Source organism: Lolium rigidum, chromosome 3 (genome assembly GCF_022539505.1).
Source record: "Lolium rigidum isolate FL_2022 chromosome 3, APGP_CSIRO_Lrig_0.1, whole genome shotgun sequence".
Classification (NCBI taxonomy): Eukaryota; Viridiplantae; Streptophyta; class Magnoliopsida; order Poales; family Poaceae; genus Lolium; species Lolium rigidum.
In genome coordinates, this window is record NC_061510.1 from 291,128,196 (window position 1) to 291,148,253 (window position 20,058).

At 43.0% G+C, this 20,058-nt stretch overlaps 2 protein-coding genes across 2 annotated transcripts; one reads left to right on the forward strand and one right to left on the reverse strand.

Annotated features, from left to right (window-relative positions):
- The first annotated feature begins 1,051 nt into the window (after positions 1-1,051).
- On the forward strand, positions 1,052-7,133 carry LOC124703542 (probable hexosyltransferase MUCI70). The gene is made up of 7 exons (XM_047235755.1): positions 1,052-1,295; positions 1,533-2,210; positions 3,114-3,466; positions 3,952-4,163; positions 5,991-6,247; positions 6,324-6,502; positions 6,584-7,133. Exons 1-7 carry the CDS (start codon positions 1,067-1,069, stop codon positions 6,662-6,664), a joined length of 1,989 nt encoding a protein of 662 aa, XP_047091711.1. The 5' UTR covers positions 1,052-1,066; the 3' UTR covers positions 6,665-7,133.
- Positions 7,134-7,493: 360 nt separating this feature from the next.
- LOC124696664 (protein BPS1, chloroplastic-like) lies at positions 7,494-8,573 on the reverse strand. Its single transcript, XM_047229360.1, has one exon. It carries the CDS (start codon positions 8,571-8,573, stop codon positions 7,593-7,595), a length of 981 nt encoding a protein of 326 aa, XP_047085316.1. The 3' UTR covers positions 7,494-7,592.
- Between the last annotated feature and the right edge of the window lie 11,485 nt (positions 8,574-20,058).

The following is a 20,058-nucleotide window of genomic DNA, read 5'->3' on the forward strand; positions in this document are numbered from 1 at the left end:
GATCCACTTTGAGCAGTCCAAACCGGAAGCAAGAAATTTGTTAGGGCAGTTGGGCAGGCGAGCATGACAGCCACCCCCAACAGAGATAGATCCTCAACTTGCAGTGTTTGGTGGAGGCCTAGACTGAAATTGGTGTGTAGGAATAAGAGGAGATGAATAGAGCAGCGGGGAGAAAATATTAGCAGAGAGTTATATAGGATTTGGAAGAGGGAAGAAGAAGAAGTGGATGAGGCATGCGGCTAGGTGGTGCAGGCGTTACCTGCGCAGTGACGGGCCTAGGATTTGAAGATCGGGTATTCAAAAAATCCAAGCCTAATTTTTTACGCTTTAAAAGACCTTATTTTTGACCGGGACTTCACATTTAGGCTAATGGTACCGAAGGAGAGATTGGTTGTGTTGGGACAGGGAGAGAGATGATGTGTGATAGCTTTTATCTTTGGTTGAATGCTTGAATAGAATGTAGTTTTTCATACATGCATGCAGGCAGCAGCATAGACTACATACATATAAATGCTTTGGCAAAAATAAAGGGTATTCAATTGAATACCCTTGACTTGAGCTAGGCCCGCCCCTGTACCTGCGGATGATAATGGTCTCGGGAGGTGGGAAGAGGAAACGATATGTTGCTGGCTGCTGAAGGAAGAGATAGAGGGAAAATATGGGGATTTTTTCCAACAGTGATGTGGCAATTGGGGTGGGGCCTGCTGAGTTGGATAGGCTACATGTTGAGAGAAATATGTTAGTGGGGATGAACTTCTTAGTTATATAGGATACGGAGTACGGTATCTTGTGTTTGAGAATAAAAGGAACAGTATAGAACATGTCGGCTGTGGGTTGTGATCCCTCCCGTTTGGCCGTCCCGATCTCACCAACCTCACTTTCTAGTCATCTTCTCCTAACCCCATCATCCTCACGTGCAACTAACCAACTCCCTCCAACCCATCCCGACCAAATTGCACAAAAGCCCCTCTCTTTCTCTCCACCTCCGCCTTCGCCCTCCGTCCCGTCCATGGTGGTGGTGGCCGAGCACGACCACGAGCACCAGCAGTAGCACCGCCTCTGGCTCATGGCGCAGTACAGGCAGTCCGGCGGCGGCTTCTTCGACTCCCGCGGAGGCGGTGCCCACCACCCGCTCCCGGACTATCACCGGGCCCACCCAGCCAAGCCCTCCCGGATCCGCCGCACCGCCAAGCCCGGGCGACGCCGCTCCCCGGCCGTGGCCGCGGCTGCCGCCGCACTCCTTCTCCTCGCCGGAGTCTTCCTCCTCTCGCGACGCCTCTCCCGCGACCCAACAGGTTCGTGCTTCCGCCGGGGCCCCCGGCACGCTGGCGATGGCTTTGACGCGGTCCGCTCGGTGTTCTTGTTGCTTCGAGAGGGGAGAGAGGAAAATGGCATCTCTGACTCGCTTGGGCTTCTCCATGCCGCGGCTGGATGCGAATTGAGGACTGTCGATCCAAATTGTTCGGTTGATCTGATGGGTATGTACGTTTCGGTTGTCTTATAATGCCGTCCCCTTTGTGTGCTTTTTGCAGAGATCGGTGAAGATTCGGGCGGCGGGGAGGGTTTGCCGGAGTGGAACCGGAGCAAGAACTGGAAGCAACTCAAATTCGGCCATGGCGGGGGTGGCCGGAGCGCGAGGGATTCCAGGTACTGGGACCAGGACGATCGGAGGCGCGATGAGGACTACTCGGAGGATGAGAAGGAGAAGGTCTCCGGTGGAGCTGGAAAAACCAGCGATGCTGGCGGCAGCACCGAGAAAGGTGATCCTGGAGCTGAGGAGAAAGGGTTGACCCTGGAAACTGGGGGTGGTGCTGAGAAGGAGGTTGCAGAGGTGGCTGAAGGCGGGAAAGGAGGAACCTTGTACAATGAAGGTGGTAGGAAAGAGCTGGAGCAGTATGAGGCGGCTTCCATCGGAGCGGCAGCCGCAGGGATGAGGGAGGTTGATCCAGATGATGAGTATGATGATGGCTTTGATGCACAGGATGATCCCGATGATGCTCAGATGCGTTCGTCTGATGGCGGGAGGAAGCTTGGTGATGGTATCCACGATAGCGTAGAGAAGGAAGAGAATATTGCCTTGGAGAGACAGGTCAAAGCAGGTTCAAGGATTAGTGATGGCGGCGACACTCCTAATATGGTTCAAAAGAAAGGTTCAGGGACCGGTGATAAGAAACATGGGTCCAAGAAGAAATCAAAGCGTAAAAAGTCTGGTGAGTTGTTCACCCTTTTCAAATTTCAAAGCTAGAGTCAGGCAATCTTAGCTTAGGATCATGACTTTCTTGCTTAACTTTGTGGTTATTTTGATCCCCATTAACTTAGGATAACATAAGATTTCGGCATTTTTTTTCCTACTAGCTGAGATAACTCAGGTAGCCCTATGTGTGTTCATTTTTCTGTTATAGTGAGGTCATTATTTTTATGTAGAAACTTGAAATGGGAATTTTAAGAATCTAATAGCAGGGCACTGTCAACATTATTAACTCGCGTACTGTGACTACTTACCTAAAAATATTAACATACATATCATACCCAGTAGCTACCAACATTTAACAATAGATATGCTAAATGTGACGATAATAATAGACGTCTTGGACAATTTAGACCACTAACTGATAAGCTTGTGGCTTATATTGTCATGGTTTAGTACTTTAGTGGTGGATTTAAAAATCAAAGAGTGCACGGGCTCCGTTCGTTATTCAAAGGCTATGGTGTCGGTGTTGGATGACCAGGTTTTTGCCAGGTGAATTAACTGAAGATGTTATCACACGTAGGTATCGTTACATGTACTGCTATACTATTTATGCAAAAGTCCAAATCAATATTTGTGACCTTTATTACTCCCTCCGATTTGTATTACTTGTCGCTAGTATGGATGTATCTAGAACTAAAATGTGTCTAGATACATCTATATTAGAGACAATTAATATGGATCAGAGGGAGTAGTAGGTTTATCAGTACCTCCACTATATTTGTTAATTTGCTCTGTCATAAGTTCTGTTGTCACGAAACATGACACCGTGTTTGTAGTTGACTACATGTCTGGTTATTCATAAAATGCTTATTTTAGCGTCTGTTTTTGATTGTTACCTAATTAGTTGAAAATTGTCAACCAGGTTCAACTTGTGAAATGAGGTTCCTGAACTCCACTGCTCAACTTGTAGAGCCTCCAAAAAATGAGAAATTCGCTAGCTTTAATTTGGACTACGTAGAAGTTGAAGAAAAACCAGTTGGGTCAGAATATTGGGAGCCAAGATTTGGAGGCCACCAGAGTCTACAGGAAAGAGAGGAGTCATATGTAGCTCAGGACCAAAAATTGACTTGTGCTTTTGTTAAGGGGCCTAATGGTACAAGCACTGGTTTTGATATATCGGAGGATGACAGGAAGTACATGAGCAAATGCCGTATCGCTGTATCTTCCTGCATCTTTGGAAATTCTGATCGTTTGAGGACTCCATTTGGCAAAACTGTATGATATTTCCTGGCACATAACTCTTTAACAAATTTACTCTTTTACTATGCTTTCTCCGTCATGTATTATTAGTTGCACTAAGCAGCTTATATTAACTTATTTATGTAGGTTTATGGTTCATCGCAGAAAGTTTAGGATCACATTAGCTTCACTTTACTGTTTTAACCCCTAGGTAGCTGTCAAGTTAAAGCAGTATGTTTACTGTCGATTAGTTTCACATATAGGCATAAGAAAACCTCAAATAATAGACCTATGGAATGCAACCATGTCTCCATCAATATTGTGATGATGCTATCTTTCACCAAGTACTTTTATGCGGATATGTGATACAAGATTGAAAGCTTACTTTTTACATTTTTTTTGTAAATCACCATAACCACACTCCAAACTTAAAAAATTCTTGACCGATTTCTTTTTCTATTTCGCAACATACAATATTCTGTAATATTCCTAAGAAAGGTCTATCTATGATATCTTTACAGATCACAAGTCTCTCAAAGAAGACAGTTTGCTTTGCTATGTTTTTGGATGAAGTCACATTGGAAACTTTGTTATCTGAAGGCCAAAAAATGGACAGTATGGGTTTCATTGGTATATGGAAGATCATATTGATTAAGAATATGCCTTATAATGACATGCGGAGAGTGGGGAAAATACCAAAACTTTTGGCACACCGACTTTTCCCATCATCAAGGTAAGACCGAATTTCTGCATAATATCTTCTGTCCTGACTGCCATATATTTATTCGAATGGAGGACTCAACTGTAGTTTGAAATATTGTGCAATAGAGGGACGTTTCAACAACAAAAAAAGTAGTTCGAAATCTTATAGATGCAATCTCCACATTATCAAATGACTTTCGATCTCCGAAAATGACTTTTTGGTCAACGCAAACTGCTTTATTATGGGTTTGCGTACCTTCTTTTTAAAATTTTCAAAGTTGTTCTCCACCAGGCAACCAATTTTCCCAGTCCCGGGCAGGACAAGTGACAGAATTGTACTATCCAAAATTATTGAAATTCAAATTTAATTTGAGGCTTCTGTTTGCTGTTTGAGTTCAGAATATTGGATGGTCTGTATGCTAGCATAAAACTGCATAATTACAAGTTAGTGAGAAAAGGATGATGTTGGCTTGTCTGCTTAAATGTTTGTCCATAGCAGTAATCCATCTTGGTTTCTTCAGTTCAGTATTGGCAGTGTTGCTGTCTCAAATACACAGACCTGAGTTGTGAGTTGTATGCATATGGTTACTGTTTTTCTGTTTCTGGTTTGTTTTCTTCCTGTGCATTAGCAGTGCAAACATGCTCAATTTGCCTGTTTCACATGGTTCTTACTCTCCCTGTTCAGTTGAATTATAATCACTGGGCTTTCTTCTATCCAGTTTGTGTGTATAGTCTGCTCTCGAGCTCTTTCTTGTACCGTAAAGAAACCGACTGGTGGTGCCAACTGTTCCATTTGCTTGCACCCTGACCTGCTCAACCCGAACCCTAACCACGATGACCCCGCGGCCTTGCCCGTACCCCCAGCCCGTGCTTGACCTTGCTGAGCAGCCCAAGGCCATGAGCTACGTGCTCGTACTCCTGGTGAGCCCGAGCGCCAGAGCGGGAAGAAACATCAGCACTGAGCCCCAAGCGCCGGATCAACAACAGCGGGCAGTGACACACACTTTGGTGGGGGTCTTCAGATCGAGCTGCCAGGGGCGGGTGAGCTGCCAGGGGCACAGAAAGCCAAGAACAGGGGCACAGAAAGCCAAGAACAGGGGCACAGAATTTGGTGAATTTGCGGGCAGTGACAACACCTCTGAATCCTCCGTTTCTTCTCATTGGCATCGACATAGGTGTATTCAGAGGGCATGTGAAATGGATCAGCCTCGTCTTTAAAGTTCCTGCTATCGCTGCTGTCACTAGACTGTGCGCCGCGCCCCCCTCTAATCCACGAATACCATGAGGCTGATCCTTCCGAATCTTTGGATTCGGCATCCTGAAACTGCGTATGGCTCGTAGGTGGGGTAGCAAACTCATCCAAAGGCTGTAGTTCTTTAAACTTTGTGAATGTCATGATGACCCATAGTATACCGAGAAGAGTTGTTGCCTGTTACAGACGGTGAAAAGCAAGAAGAATTAATTTAACTATTTTATTTAGCTATACTAGCAAAGAGCCTATGCGTTGCTACAGACTAAAGAACATGCATGTTTACAAGACTAAATGCTTTATTGGACTGAGGTGCTGCTCAGCTTATCAGGAAAAAATCATGTTCGGGATGTTCTGCAAAACATATTTTAAGTGGGTGATGATCAAATTCTGTATGTAAAAAATAATGATAATATCTGTTCAGATAATGTTTTATCTTGGTTGTAAATTACAATATGGAAAGGTGAATGTGCTTTATCAGACAATTAGTGTATAAGTTGTGTGGGGCTTGTGCTTTGGATTTTGCATCCTACAACCATCACCACTAATGTGTTAAACAATCCTTTTTTTTTCCAATATAATGTCTAAGAACATTGTTACTTGTCTCAGATTCTCGATCTGGCTGGACAGCAAATTGCGACTACAAACTGATCCTATCCTTATCCTAGAATATTTTCTTTGGCGGCATGGTTATGAATATGCTATTTCCAACCATTACGATCGGCACTGCGTCTGGGAGGAAGTGGCACAAAATAAAAAACTAAACAAGTTCAACCATACAATAATTGATCAGCAATTTGAGTTTTACCAAGCTGATGGACTGACAAGGTTCAACCCATTGGATCCGAACAAGCTGCTACCAAGCTGTACGCTCTCTCACTTGCTAATATTAGTTCTAGTGTATGAATTTTGTTTACCTGAGAAATTTGTTCCTTGCTACAGATGTCCCTGAAGGTTCTTTCATCGTGAGGGAACACACACCAATGTCCAATTTATTCTCTTGCCTATGGTACAATGAAGTTGATCGCTTCACACCCCGTGATCAGCTCAGCTTTGCATATACATACTTGAAGCTTAGAAGAATGAATCCCAAAAAGTCATTTCGCCTCAATATGTTTAAGGTTGGTGCAGTGAACCATCATAGCTAGGTTGAACAGAACATATTGAATTTAGTTTAATCACACTGTTTTACAATTGTTCAGGATTGTGAGAGGCGATCAATAGCGAAACTATTCCATCATCGATCGGAAGAGAGACACAGCAGTGCACAGCTAACAAGATAACAGAGTTACTTTCAGAGGATGGGTTTAGAGAGGAAAGCAGAGATAGTTGAAGGGTTTTATAGCTTCGGTACAGCTTACGCGGTTTCGCCATTGTCAAGAGATGTATGTTCTGTCGGGGGGATTTATGCTGAATGATGGCTGCAAGCAATTACAGGTACACCATGATCCTGCAGACCAGTTCCGCCGTTCTTTTTGTATCCGAACAAAGGCGGATTAGGAAATACTAGCTGTTTGGTTCCATAAGTTCTTGTTGCTTGGCGTGAAGTTTTGTTCATTCTTTTCGGAAAGAAATGGTCTAGCTGGGCATGAACTCCCAGAAACGGCCATGCTCTGTGTACCATCATACGGTGTATTTTCATGTAAGCACTAATGGTCTCAGTGAAATGTAATATTATGGCAGAAAGCTACACTCTGTAACTCTCCAGCATAGCAAATTAGCAATTTTTTGCCTGAAGTTTTGGAAGCTTCAGACTTATGTGTCCTACAAAATTAGATGTGACTAACAACTGGTCATCTGTTTTATGTTTGATCTTGGAAACACATTTCGCTCAAACTGAACAACATTGTGCCTGTTGTTTTTAACTAGAACATCTGTTAAAAGCACAGTAAACATGGTATGTTTGTCTCAAACAAGAAAAATGAACAAAACAAGGCTTATGTAGGTTGCAGATTTGCAGCTATTACACTGGAATTAATCAAATGCTTTATTGATCAGTCTCATGACACTGTCAATACAAGTTACATACAAATGAAAATACAAAAAATATAAAACAATATGCTAAAACAACTTCTATACCCTTTACAAAGAAAAGAAAAACATTGTGTCCATCAATTAGCAATTTAACATAAATCAAATCCAACACAAGTATCACAAATTTTTCTCACAAGATTAAAACCGAGAGGTAATTAAAATCCACCCTCGATTTCACTACGTGAGAGCCTTGTCTCTGAAGATCCCCAGCATCTCATTCCTGCCCCTGATCACCTCGTCAAAGACTTGATCAAGAACGCAGTCGAACGTCTCCACCCCCTCCCGGAGCTCGCCGGACCTCGCCCTCAGCAGCTCCACATGATCATCTGATCCTTCCATCTTGCCGCCGATCATGTCCCTTACCGCCGTTGCGACGCTCTCGTGCTCCGCGATGCTCGCCGGCAGGGCCGCTACCCGGTCGTTGATCGCCGACAGCGACTCGCGCCACGGCCTCAGTTGCTCTGGGACGGGGACGCGGGCGAGCGCACTGCTGCACTGGTGCGCGCCGCCGGCACCGACGTCGTCCTCGTCGTCGAGAGGGGGAAGAGGTGATGTGTGGGTGAGCGCGTGGAGCACGGAGGTGGCCACGACTGCCATTGTGATCTTGGCGACGAGCGTGACGAGAACTACGCTACCGCCGCCGCTGGACAGGATCTTTCTCCCTAGCCTCTCTGCCTCGCTCACCACGGCCCTCACATCCGAGAGCTTGCCGTGGACAGCGACGGCCGACGACGGTGCGTCCGTCCCCTCCGACGCTGCAGTCCCGGCGGCGACGAGCGACGCGGCGGTTGCGCCGGCACGGCAGCCATGCACCTGCGCGGCGAAGTCCACCACCATGCAGTATCGATGCATCCGCGACACGGCGGACTTGAGCGCGTTGCAGAGGTCGAGGAGCGCCGCCGTCTCCTGCATGTACTGCTCCAGCCAGGAGTCTCCGGCACCGTGGCAGTCCGCGGCCGCCACCGGCGCGTCAGCGCTCCTGAAGACGGCGAGCAGGTCGCGCTGCATCCGCCTGACCAACCGCATGGCGTCGGCGCACCACCGAATGGAGACCGACGACGACAGCGTGCTCTCGAGGCGCGCGAGCCCGTCGACGAGCGAGGCGCAGAAGGCGGCGAGGAGAGGGCACTGCTGGGGCCGGCGAGCGCTGCTCGGCATCAGGCATCTCATCGGAGAGAGTTGCATGCATGCACGGAACGGGAGGGAAGAACCGGAGATGAAATCTGCGTATTTGCATGGGTTAGTTGGTTTGTTTCTTGGAGGAGTAGGGAAGAAATTTTCAAAGGGTAGGAAGAGGAGGAGTGAAGCAAGCGAATTGGTGAACTATTCTATGCACCTCGTGGTACTTTGCTTAACCTTTGCTCTTTCTTCTCTTCCTGAATCGGGACAGTTAATTGTTTTGCGTTTTCAGGCTTTTCCAGTGTAGAACTGGTCAAAATTCAGAGGAAAAGATTGTAAGTGGAGCATACCAAATTCAGCCAAGATTTGTACTCCAGTTCATCAAGTTTGAAAACACACACTGAAATTCAAACCCGCCCGAGCCCCAGGTTTCCCAGTTTGCTAAGGCTCTGTTCGGTTGTCATGTTTTAATTACCGGCAGGGAACTGTTCACCACGGGAACTGAGTGGACCACGTGCGTCACTCTAATCCCTGGCGGGTGGAAACCTTCTCTATCCTAATCCCGTCCACAAAGGCCGGCCGTTCGGTTAAACGTGGAACTGGCCAGTGATCGCCGTGGGGTTGCTGCTTGCTGGGATTCAAGCGCCGATGGCATGGATAGACAGGATCTACCATAGCTGCTATGTAAATTATATTGCCTGCCATTACCAACCTCATATTACCAGAATATCAGCAATACATTACAATAATATTACTAGAATAAATTTAAACTCATACTTTATAAAAGATCATCTAATTTTTGTAACCCAACAGATGATTCACGGGTTCATATGAGATCATCGGGACCACACAACCACAAGAACATAACCATGTTCACAATTAGCATGAGATCATTCGAGACAGCAGAAGAACGCATCCAGATTAACAATTCATATGAAGCGAAGTTAACAGATGATTCAACTGACATAATCTTGCAACTCAACTTCTCACATCATAAATAGACCTTCAGTGGCGTCTTCTTGGTTGCTGCTAGCACCTATGTCAAAAGATGCAAGTTAAATGACATATATTTGCAGTTCTATCAAGTAATGTATGACAAATTAAGCACCAACATATAGCTACCATAATATGGCAAAAAAAATATACATTAACTTGGTATTTGTAGTCCTATCAAGTACTGTATCACACAACATATTTCAGTCTAAGCATCAGCAGTGTCGAACAACATCAGATTAGAACTAGCAGATGCACTGACAAACAGTTAACTGATCAAATATGCCAAAGTACTATCTCATCAAAAGCAATATTGGTGATGTGCAGTTTACCAGCGAGCTAACTATAACAACTTCAGATGAAAGGAATTTACAGAAGCCTCTTGAATATTTTCAGAAGTAAACTACAACAGAATTAGACCTTACTTCCTGTTTATAAACTTACGATTATCATCAGAAGATAACACTGTCTCCTACATTACAGGACAATAGTAGCATATACCGCTGTAGTTGCTAATTGGCTTCACATGAACGATGTAAAATGCTGCAGTTTAGCTACTTTAGAATCACACACTTGATCAACTGATATTTGTTTGCCATGGTGTACTTTGAACAATAACACTCTTATCAGAACTAGGTCACAAGGATCGCGACCTTGTGTCATTAGTCATCACATATATTATTAAGAGAAAATAATTAAGTTGGGAGTAACAAGCCAGCAGACCAACAGAAGACATGGAGATTGTTTTTTTAGCAGCAAACAAGATCAAAATATTGTGCTCGTCGCATGGCAAGCAATTTACTCGTAAGAGATAAAAGACATACCTTCAGGCCACTTATGATAGTTTGGCCAGTGCTTTCTTTAACCAAACCAGAGCTACTTCGGGATCATCCTCTTTTGAGCTCAAGAAGATTTCTCTGTTATCTGGATCTTTGAATACATCACCCGCTGCAGCTTTCTCATCGGTTGACAATGCCATTGTCATCATTTCAGAGATGCATCTCTTGATCGAGTAATCTCCACTTTGAGCACCCTTCTTCTCACCTGCCAACAGGGATTCTATAGCAAACTGCTTTTCCCTCATCTCGATGTACCTGTCCATACTTCCCGCGATCTCATTGCTACTTTGCTTCTTTGGCTTCTTAGTCTCTTTCTCTTCCTTGTTTCTGTCTGTAGCAGCAGTTGCTCTCTTGTTTGTCCTTGGGTTAGTTCTTGCCACACTTTCATCCGTCCGTGCCTCTGTCCTTGCCACACTTTCATCCGTCCTTGCCTCAGTCCTTGCCACACTTCCATCTTCATCCTCGATTGTGATGTGCTCTGTCAAGTCTGCATCTTGTTCTACATTGTAAGCCCAAGTCTCTTCAAACCTTGGAAATTCACGCTCAGTGTGACTGAGCTCATCTCCATCATCTGCTTGTGTAAGATCTGGATATTTTGGTGGCTGGGTAGAATTGACATTATAGGTCCCTTCAGCTATTTGCCCATCATACAACTCCCCCAGGGCATCAAACAAAGGAAATGACTTGGTTTTGAACCTTTTTATTTTGGGGAATGAAATGACCAGGTTGTCCCAAAGAGCATCTTCTGCTTCAATCATAGACCTTGTATCATTCCATCCTACTCCACTTTGCATCCTCGCCTCTTTGAGCATTCGATACTCTCTTTTCAACTCCTTCTCTTTTTCTTGGATTTGGCTCTTTGTGTATGATACATAAGTATTCTTTTGATGAAACTCCTTCACGATTTTGTTCCAGGCTTCTGAAGACCATCCATTTTGACCCCTATAGTGAATGGTGTTGTGCTCATGCAGTAGATCAACAAGAGACTTCTCCAGGAGTGAGTTCCAAGAGGCTCTTTTGTTTTCTACATGAACCAAGGTAACAAGATGGTTATAGCGGGCAGAAACATGTACAAACATCTAAACATTTATGTTAAAGCAGGCAGAATTAACAAACTAGAAACTATAAATCATTGTTACCTGGATTAGTCTTGTTAGCCTTCTTTGTCGAGCCAACTTCTATTGCCTTGAGTTGCCTGCTTTGAGATGCCTTGTTCACGATCAAGCCATATCTTGGTGAACCTTTGGTAACCATTGGGGAACCCGCGGTAAGTCCTGGGGAACCCGCGGTAAGTCCTGGGGAACCCTTGCCTGCCTTGAGTTGCCTGCCTTTAGTTGCCATGTTGGCTGTAGGAAATATCAGAAGATAAACATTTCACAATTACCCAATAAGACAATTACACAATCACACAATTTATAAGGTATATTCATTACAGAATTTCTAATGCAAAAAAATTACAGAATTCATTACAGAATTTCTAATGCATAAACATTACAGAATTCATTATAGAATTTCTAATGCATAATCATTACAGAACTCTCCAAATGCAGCAACCAGTACACACTAATTTCTATGCCTTTGGTAGTCATTCCACATCTGGTGCGCTATTGTATCTCTGAGATTGTTTCCTTGGTTGTCAGCATGCTCATTGCCCTCATGCTCATAGTCTTCATCACCATCAGGTAGATCAACAAAGTTTTCTGGAGGGATATTATCTTGTGGATCATCCAACCATTGCTCATCTCCATTGAACATCATCATATCATCATCTTCCTCATCCCTCCTCTTTCTAATGAGGTCCCTTATCATCATATTCATTGCAAAACTAAAATAATATATATATTTTTAGTTTCCAAGTTAAACAACCAAATCGCTTGTAACATAAAATAGGAATTTACCCAAGAAAATATAACAATCAAGAATAAATGCAGCCACTGATTCATAAAATAGGAATTTACCCAAGAAAATGGCATGAGACTATTTAACAACAACAACAGAAAAGATGCTTAGCAAGCAGACCATATGAGATAAAACATCATAGGCTGCAGTAAAAAAGGTCCAATCGGTTCATCACTTTTAGCGAAATGCCAGATGTAATGTGCACTACAATGTAGCTGGCCTCACAACATAGAGAAGTATCCTTGGAGCGCAAACACACTGCATCAGAAGGTCCGAGCTAGAATTCAGTGCTCCGCTAGCCATAGATACGCACAATTAATTAATAAACCAAGGTAGACAAAAAGCAGTACCAGATGCTGCCAACAGTGTCCGCAAAACAACTATGAGACCTGATCTATGTTAAACAGTCACAGACACCAGGATCCACCATTTGACAAAATTAGAACACTATTAACTCAAATTACCCATCCAAGTCTCTCTAGCCACTCAAACTAGAACAGTATTAACTCGAAAAAAGGGACGCAATGTGATGCATGGGGATAACAATTTAAGTTTGTACAACGCTACGCTCAAAAGTACTCGCAGGACTCCTCAGAACGCCAGCGAAACATTACCAGCTCAAGCAAAAAATAAATAAAATGCACAGGCACAGCATTAGCAGTATAGCACACAGCGATAAAGGTTAAAATTCCCTGGTTACCACATGGCCAAGGACTGCAAACCCACGGAGGGGATGTTTTTACTCGGCTAGCATCGAATGAGAAGCAGAGCTAATCCCATCAGTGACATCTGCTAACTTGAGGAACACCACAGCATTACCCCTCCCAGCCTCTGTAGCCAGTTCGGCTGCGGCAGCGCTATATTTTTTCTTTTTTGCGGGTAAGGTTGCAGGCAGCGGTACTGAACTCGAAGGAACTCATGGCATGCTACTACAGAATCGGGGGGGCGGGAGATTGCGACCACGGGAAGAACCCTAGACCAAGATCTTAATTTGCAGGAGGAGTGGGGCGGGATGTGGGAGGAAGTGGTGCTTTACCGGCAGGAGGCTTCCGTCGTGGGGGAGGGCGCTGGAGATGCGGTGGAGGGCGCTTGAGATGCGGTGGGTCGACTTCGCCTCCAGGTCGCCGCCTCCAGGTCGCGCCGCCGCTGCGTCGCTCGGGATGGATTTCTTCCACGAGTTGGGAGAGGATGATTCAATCCAGAGTGGAATGGACGGGGTGGAGCGGGTTTGGGCCGGGGTGATTTCCGCGTCGGGCGTAACCGAACGGGCGGTTGCAGTTGGGCCGGGATTAAATCTCGCCCGGGCTGACCCGCGCGGATTGACGCGGAATGGGCCGCGTTCCCGGCCGGGTGGGGTGTAACCGAACGGAGCCTAACAGGGGGCGGAGAGCGTTTTCTTCCTCTCTTTCTAATGTCCTTGTTTGGGCTAACCAACCAACCTTCACTTTGGTGTTTGTCCAGGTGTTTAGATTTGGATGTGGGAGCAACTATTAAGTTATTGATTGACTTGCAAGGATGGATGGGGGCCCTTGGGATGCCCTGACAAGGGAAGTAGTTCACTCTAAGTATGTCACTGATTTTTTTTTTTTTAAAAGGTCCCATGCATGCAATGTGTTTTGGCGCAATCCCTTTACAAACCAACAAAACAATTGGGCTGTTACAGCTTACAGGGTACTCCACTTTGAATCGAGAAATTCCAATGCGTAAGTTTTAAATAACTGGACTTCTAATTTTGGACAGTCTAATGCGATTTTTAGGTAACTCTACTTATAAGCTGTAATAATGAAAGCGTCCGACGTGAGTGTTCGGTAACTCAATGTTTAATCATGAAAACAACCGATTCAACTTTTTGATACCTCAACATTTAATCTTGGAAATATCCGATGCGAGTTTACATAACTCGACACTTAATCTTGAAAATGTCTTGACTCGAGCTTTGGATAACTTGGCTTTGAGAAATCCCAATCCGAGTAATAGAGACCAAAACTTTAGTAAATCCCGGTGTGCTTCACAGTGCATAACAAAGATTGGTGTCGTGGCATGATGAGGCATCTCTCCACAAACACGTTGCACATTAAGGTGATAAAGAGCATCTCTAGTAGCATCCTCCAAATACTCCCTCTGTGGCGAGCAGGCTTATTTTTCGTCGGATGCGCTAAGGTTTTGGCGATATGGGCTCGGTAAGGCTGTTTGTGAGTTGTGAGGGGTGGTACGCGAACGCGTATATAACGTTGGAGGCTGCAAGGGGGGGGGGGGGGGCACGCATTAAGGTCGGCACGTCTTGATGAGACAGAGGTAGACGACGGGTTTAAAGGCGACAAGTTGTCACATCGCCAACCCTGGCCCGCCAACCACCATGTCGCTAGCACGCGTAGCGCTCCGAGGGCATCGAGCACGTCCCTTGTGGCAAAGGGATGGCCTCGATGCACCAAACACGATATTGGCCCGCTCTAGACGAAAAGGTGTTTTGGGGCACACTCCTAGGCGAAATTTTCTGCATGGCATGCCATAAAGGCCTTTGAGGCACCATTTGGTGGACGTGACTAAAGATGTTGTGAGAATTACGTCGGGTGACCACAGCTGCCCGATGCAATGTGGAGCTCGCCTACACGCAGACGCGAACCGCTAGACGCGTGAGACGTTGGTGGAGGCTAGGGACAGAGCCAGTGGGAGGTGCGTTGGGGCCTCCTTATGGTGTTTTTTGTTTTCATGAAACATCCCTTTAAAATTTGCAGATTTGGCACCTAAATTTAGCAAATTTGAGCTATGCGGTCCGGTCTAAGATATGTAATGTACAATTAGTCCCATTTGTCTTGTATTCCTGGTTCCGTCCTGGTGGAGGCAAGGAGGAGGCTGGCAGGAGGAAGTGGACCCCGAGAACCAGGAGATGAATGAGACTATAGTGAAGCATGCAAAGACAAGTGCGAGGGATAGAAAACTATATTTAATTTGTAGGAAAGGGCGCACACCACTGACCCGTGTGCAACTTAGTAACATTATTAATTCGAGAGCACTCAATAAGCACATCACATTGAGGATGAACATATCTTATAATTAAATTGTATGTGTGCAAGCATAGTAGAATCCACATCATTTCATGTTCATTGGTGTTTAATATAAGCGACATTATTAGAATGTGGTATTACATGCCTTTTGAACCTACTATTGAACCCTTCATACTTTCTAGGATTTTTTTTTGCGGGTAAAAAAGGAACTTTATTAAATAGGTGGGGTTACAAAGCGATCATGATCAAGCACCTGAAGGACTAATTCAGGTCCCGATCCTAAACAAGTAGCAGTGCGGCGTTCTACCCTTGCCAAGTTTGCAAGAATATGGCTAACTGATGTCTACGCACGCTTCTATTCCTGTAGACAGTGTTGGGCCTCCAAGAGCAGAGGTTTGTAGAACAGCAGCAAGTTTTCCCTTAAGTGGATCACCCAAGGTTTATCGAACTCAGGGAGGTAGAGGACAAAGATATCCCTCTCAAGCAACCCTGCAATCACGATACAAGAAGTCTCTTGTGTCCCCAACACACCTAATATACTTGTCAGATGTATAGGTGCACTAGTTCGGTGAAGAGATAGTAAAACACAGGTGGTATAGATGGTGGTAATATTGCAGGAAGTAAAGATGCAGTAAAACAGTAAACAAATGGTGCCAGAAAATAGCTTGCTGGTGTGGGAGGCAATTCTCTGTGGTGTAAGCAAGGCCTAGGGATCATACTTTCACTAGTGGACACTCTCAACATTGATCACATAACTGAATAAACAAATACTACTTTCTCTACACTCTCTTGTTGGATGACACACACCATTCATTGTGTAGGGCTACAAGAGCTCTGAAAGTGCATGGAGCCCCCATGTGTGGTTTTGGTAATTAATGACAATCCCTATGGACTAATGTTTGCATTGAGTTATATTTGTAGGAGTTGTCCATAGGCAATTATTGAACCATATGTTGGCTTCAAGGTTGCAATAAGAAGAAATTGATGAAGGATATCAAGTGTCAAGTATGTCTTGAAGATGAAGATGAAGTGAGCCCTCAAGTTACTTCAAGACATCAACATGATGAAGAATGAAGAAATGAAGTGCAAGTTCAAGATGAGCCAACTATGCCTATCTAGCAATTTTGTTGCATATCAATTCCTCAAGGCTCTCATATGTGCAATATAGATGAAAGTGCAAATTTAGTTACTTATTTTGGTATCCCCGTTTGTGATACTTGTTGCCTTTCTCAAATGCATCCCAACTATCTTCTATCCCTTGTTGATATTTGTGATGTATTTTAGTTGTTTGTGGTTGAAGTTCATGAATGTACAATAAGATAAAATTGAGCCTTTGGCCATGCTATTAAGCAAAAATTCTTATTGGTATATTGCATGACTTCAGTGCGGGATATCATACTAATTTTCTTGCGTATCTATTTTATGTGTGCATGTTTCTTTGTGGATAAATATCTTTGTGATATTGCCCACTTAGAGAAACTTATACACATAAGAGATGATACATCTCCTTTTGATATCTTATTTATTTATTGCGTGTTGATTGGTCATGCTAAGCAATATAATTCATTGAAGACTATGATGATGCTTTTTGCTCATCCTTGTAATAGTCTTATAATATGCTTTATCATGTCTTTCACATATCCTCTTGGTTGAGCCTTTTTATTATGGTGCCTCTTACTTGTTGCTCAACTGTTTGTTTGTTGCAAGTGTTTAGCTTACTTTTCTATCTATGATCTATTACAAATGTTTGTGTTTTAAATGAGGGAGTGAGGATTCCATGTTATGCATATTGTATTCAAATGCAACATTTTATTTTATGCATGTACATTGGGGAGCTTCCTCATTTGATTTAGAACACTATCTTGTGGTGATCATTAGAGTTTGATTCACTTGGTATCTTTTGTTTTTGAATGATATTATGGGAGTGATGATTCCATGTTTGTGCACTTTATAATCCAATGCAAATTGTCTAGTTTTGTGCACAAACCTTGGGGAGCTTCCTCATATTATTTAGAGCAATCTTCTTGATCTTATCATAATATCTATCTTTCTTTTGGTATCTTCCTTGTGGTTCATTTGGTTGCTTGCTTCATTTGTTGAAGCTTCTTGACTTTGTTATCTTTTTGCAATCTTTGATCCTATCTATAGTGTGATTCCTTCCGAATATTCGTCATTGGATATGTGCATTTGATTCCACTCAAATTATGAGAAATGCACACGCTATGGAGGAACTCTCACTATATTGGCCTTCTAAATTTTTCACCCATTTCGGCAATTGGTGCCAATGGGGGAGAAGTTTGGAGGGTTTAAGGGAATTTGGTTATGTCTTTGCTTTGTGCTTAAGCATGTGCCTTTATTGCATTGCATCTTGTTGCTTTGCATAGTTGAATATTTAGAGGAAACTCCACTAGGCTTTGAATGCCAATATATGCAATGAAAGTCAAGATCATTCACACATGCATATATTATGGGGGAGTTTGCTCTATATATTCAACTTATTTGTTACTTAAATTCCTTATATAAACCCTCTCAAAGAGATTGTCATCAATTACCAAAATGGGGGAGATTGAAAGTGCATGGAGCCCCCATGTGTGGTTTTGGCAATTAATGACAATCCCTATGGACTAATGTTTGCATTGAGTTATATTTGTAGGAGTTGTCCATAGGAAATTCTTGAACCATATGTTGGCTTCAAGGTTGCAATAAGAAGAAATTGATGAAGGATATCAAGTGTCAAGTATGTCTTGAAGATGAAGATGAAGTGAGCCCTCAAGTTACTTCAAGACATCAACATGATGAAGAATGAAGAAATGAAGTGCAAGTTCAAGATGAGCCAACTATGCCTATCTAGCAATTTTGTTGCATATCAATTCCTCAAGGCTCTCATATGTGCAATATAGATGAAAGTGCAAATTTAGTTACTTATTTTGGTATCCCCGTTTGTGATACTTGTTGCCTTTCTCAAATGCATCCCAACTATCTTCTATCCCTTGTTGATATTTGTGATGTATTTTAGTTGTTTGTGGTTGAAGTTCATGAATGTACAATAAGATAAAATTGAGCCTTTGGCCATGCTATTAAGCAAAAATTCTTATTGGTATATTGCATGACTTCGTCTTGGATATCATACTAATTTTCTTGCGTATCTATTTTATGTGTGCATGTTTCTTTGTGGATAAATATCTTTGTGATATTGCCCACTTAGAGAAACTTATACACATAAGAGATGATACATCTCCTTTTGATATCTTATTTATTTATTGCGTGTTGATTGGTCATGCTAAGCAATATAATTCATTGAAGACTATGATGATGCTTTTTGCTCATCCTTGTAATAGTCTTATAATATGATTTATCATGTCTTTCACATATCCTCTTGGTTGAGCCTTTTTATTATGGTGCCTCTTACTTGTTGCTCAACTGTTTGTTTGTTGCAAGTGTTTAGCTTACTTTTCTATCTATGATCTATTACAAATGTTTGTGTTTTAAATGAGGGAGTGAGGATTCCATGTTATGCATATTGTATTCAAATGCAACATTTTATTTTATGCATGTACATTGGGGAGCTTCCTCATTTGATTTAGAACACTATCTTGTGGTGATCATTAGAGTTTGATTCACTTGGTATCTTTTGTTTTTGAATGATATTATGGGAGTGATGATTCCATGTTTGTGCACTTTATAATCCAATGCAAATTGTCTAGTTTTGTGCACAAACCTTGGGAGCTTCCTCATATTATTTAGAGCAATCTTCTTGATCTTATCATAATATCTATCTTTCTTTTGGTATCTTCTTTGTGGTTCATTTGGTTGCTTGCTTCATTTGTTGAAGCTTCTTGACTTTGTTATCTTTTGCAATCTTTGATCCTATCTATAGTGTGATTCCTTCCGAATATTCGTCATTGGATATGTGCATTTGATTCCACTCAAATTATGAGAAATGCACACGCTATGGAGGAACTCTCACTATATTGGCCTTCTAAATTTTTCACCCATTTCGGCAATTGGTGCCAATGGGGAGAAGTTTGGAGGGTTTAAGGGAATTTGGTTATGTCTTTGCTTTGTGCTTAAGCATGTGCCTTTATTGCATTGCATCTTGTTGCTTTGCATAGTTGAATATTTAGAGGAAACTCCACTAGGCTTTGAATGCCAATATATGCAATGAAAGTCAAGATCATTCACACATGCATATATTATGGGGGAGTTTGCTCTATATATTCAACTTATTTGTTACTTAAATTCCTTATATAAACCCTCTCAAAGAGATTGTCATCAATTACCAAAATGGGGGAGATTGAAAGTGCATGGAGCCCCCATGTGTGGTTTTGGTAATTAATGACAATCCCTATGGACTAATGTTTGCATTGAGTTATATTTGTAGGAGTTGTCCATAGGCAATTCTTGAACCATATGTTGGCTTCAAGGTTGCAATAAGAAGAAATTGATGAAGGATATCAAGTGTCAAGTATGTCTTGAAGATGAAGATGAAGTGAGCCTTCAAGTTACTTCAAGACATCAACATGATGAAAAATGAAGAAATGAAGTGCAAGTTCAAGATGAGCCAACTCGAAGAGTTCATAAGCTTGAAGCTTGCCATGGAGAAATGATGTACAAGTTCAAGATGAGCCATCTCGAAGAGATCCTTTGCTTGAGTCTAGCCATCCATATGGTGTTCATGGATATGTGAAGATGCGCCGAAGAAGAAGCTCTCCCATGGTGGATTATGGGGGAGCAATCCACATGGTGGTCATGGTTATGTGAAGATGCGCCGAATAAGAAGCTCTCCCA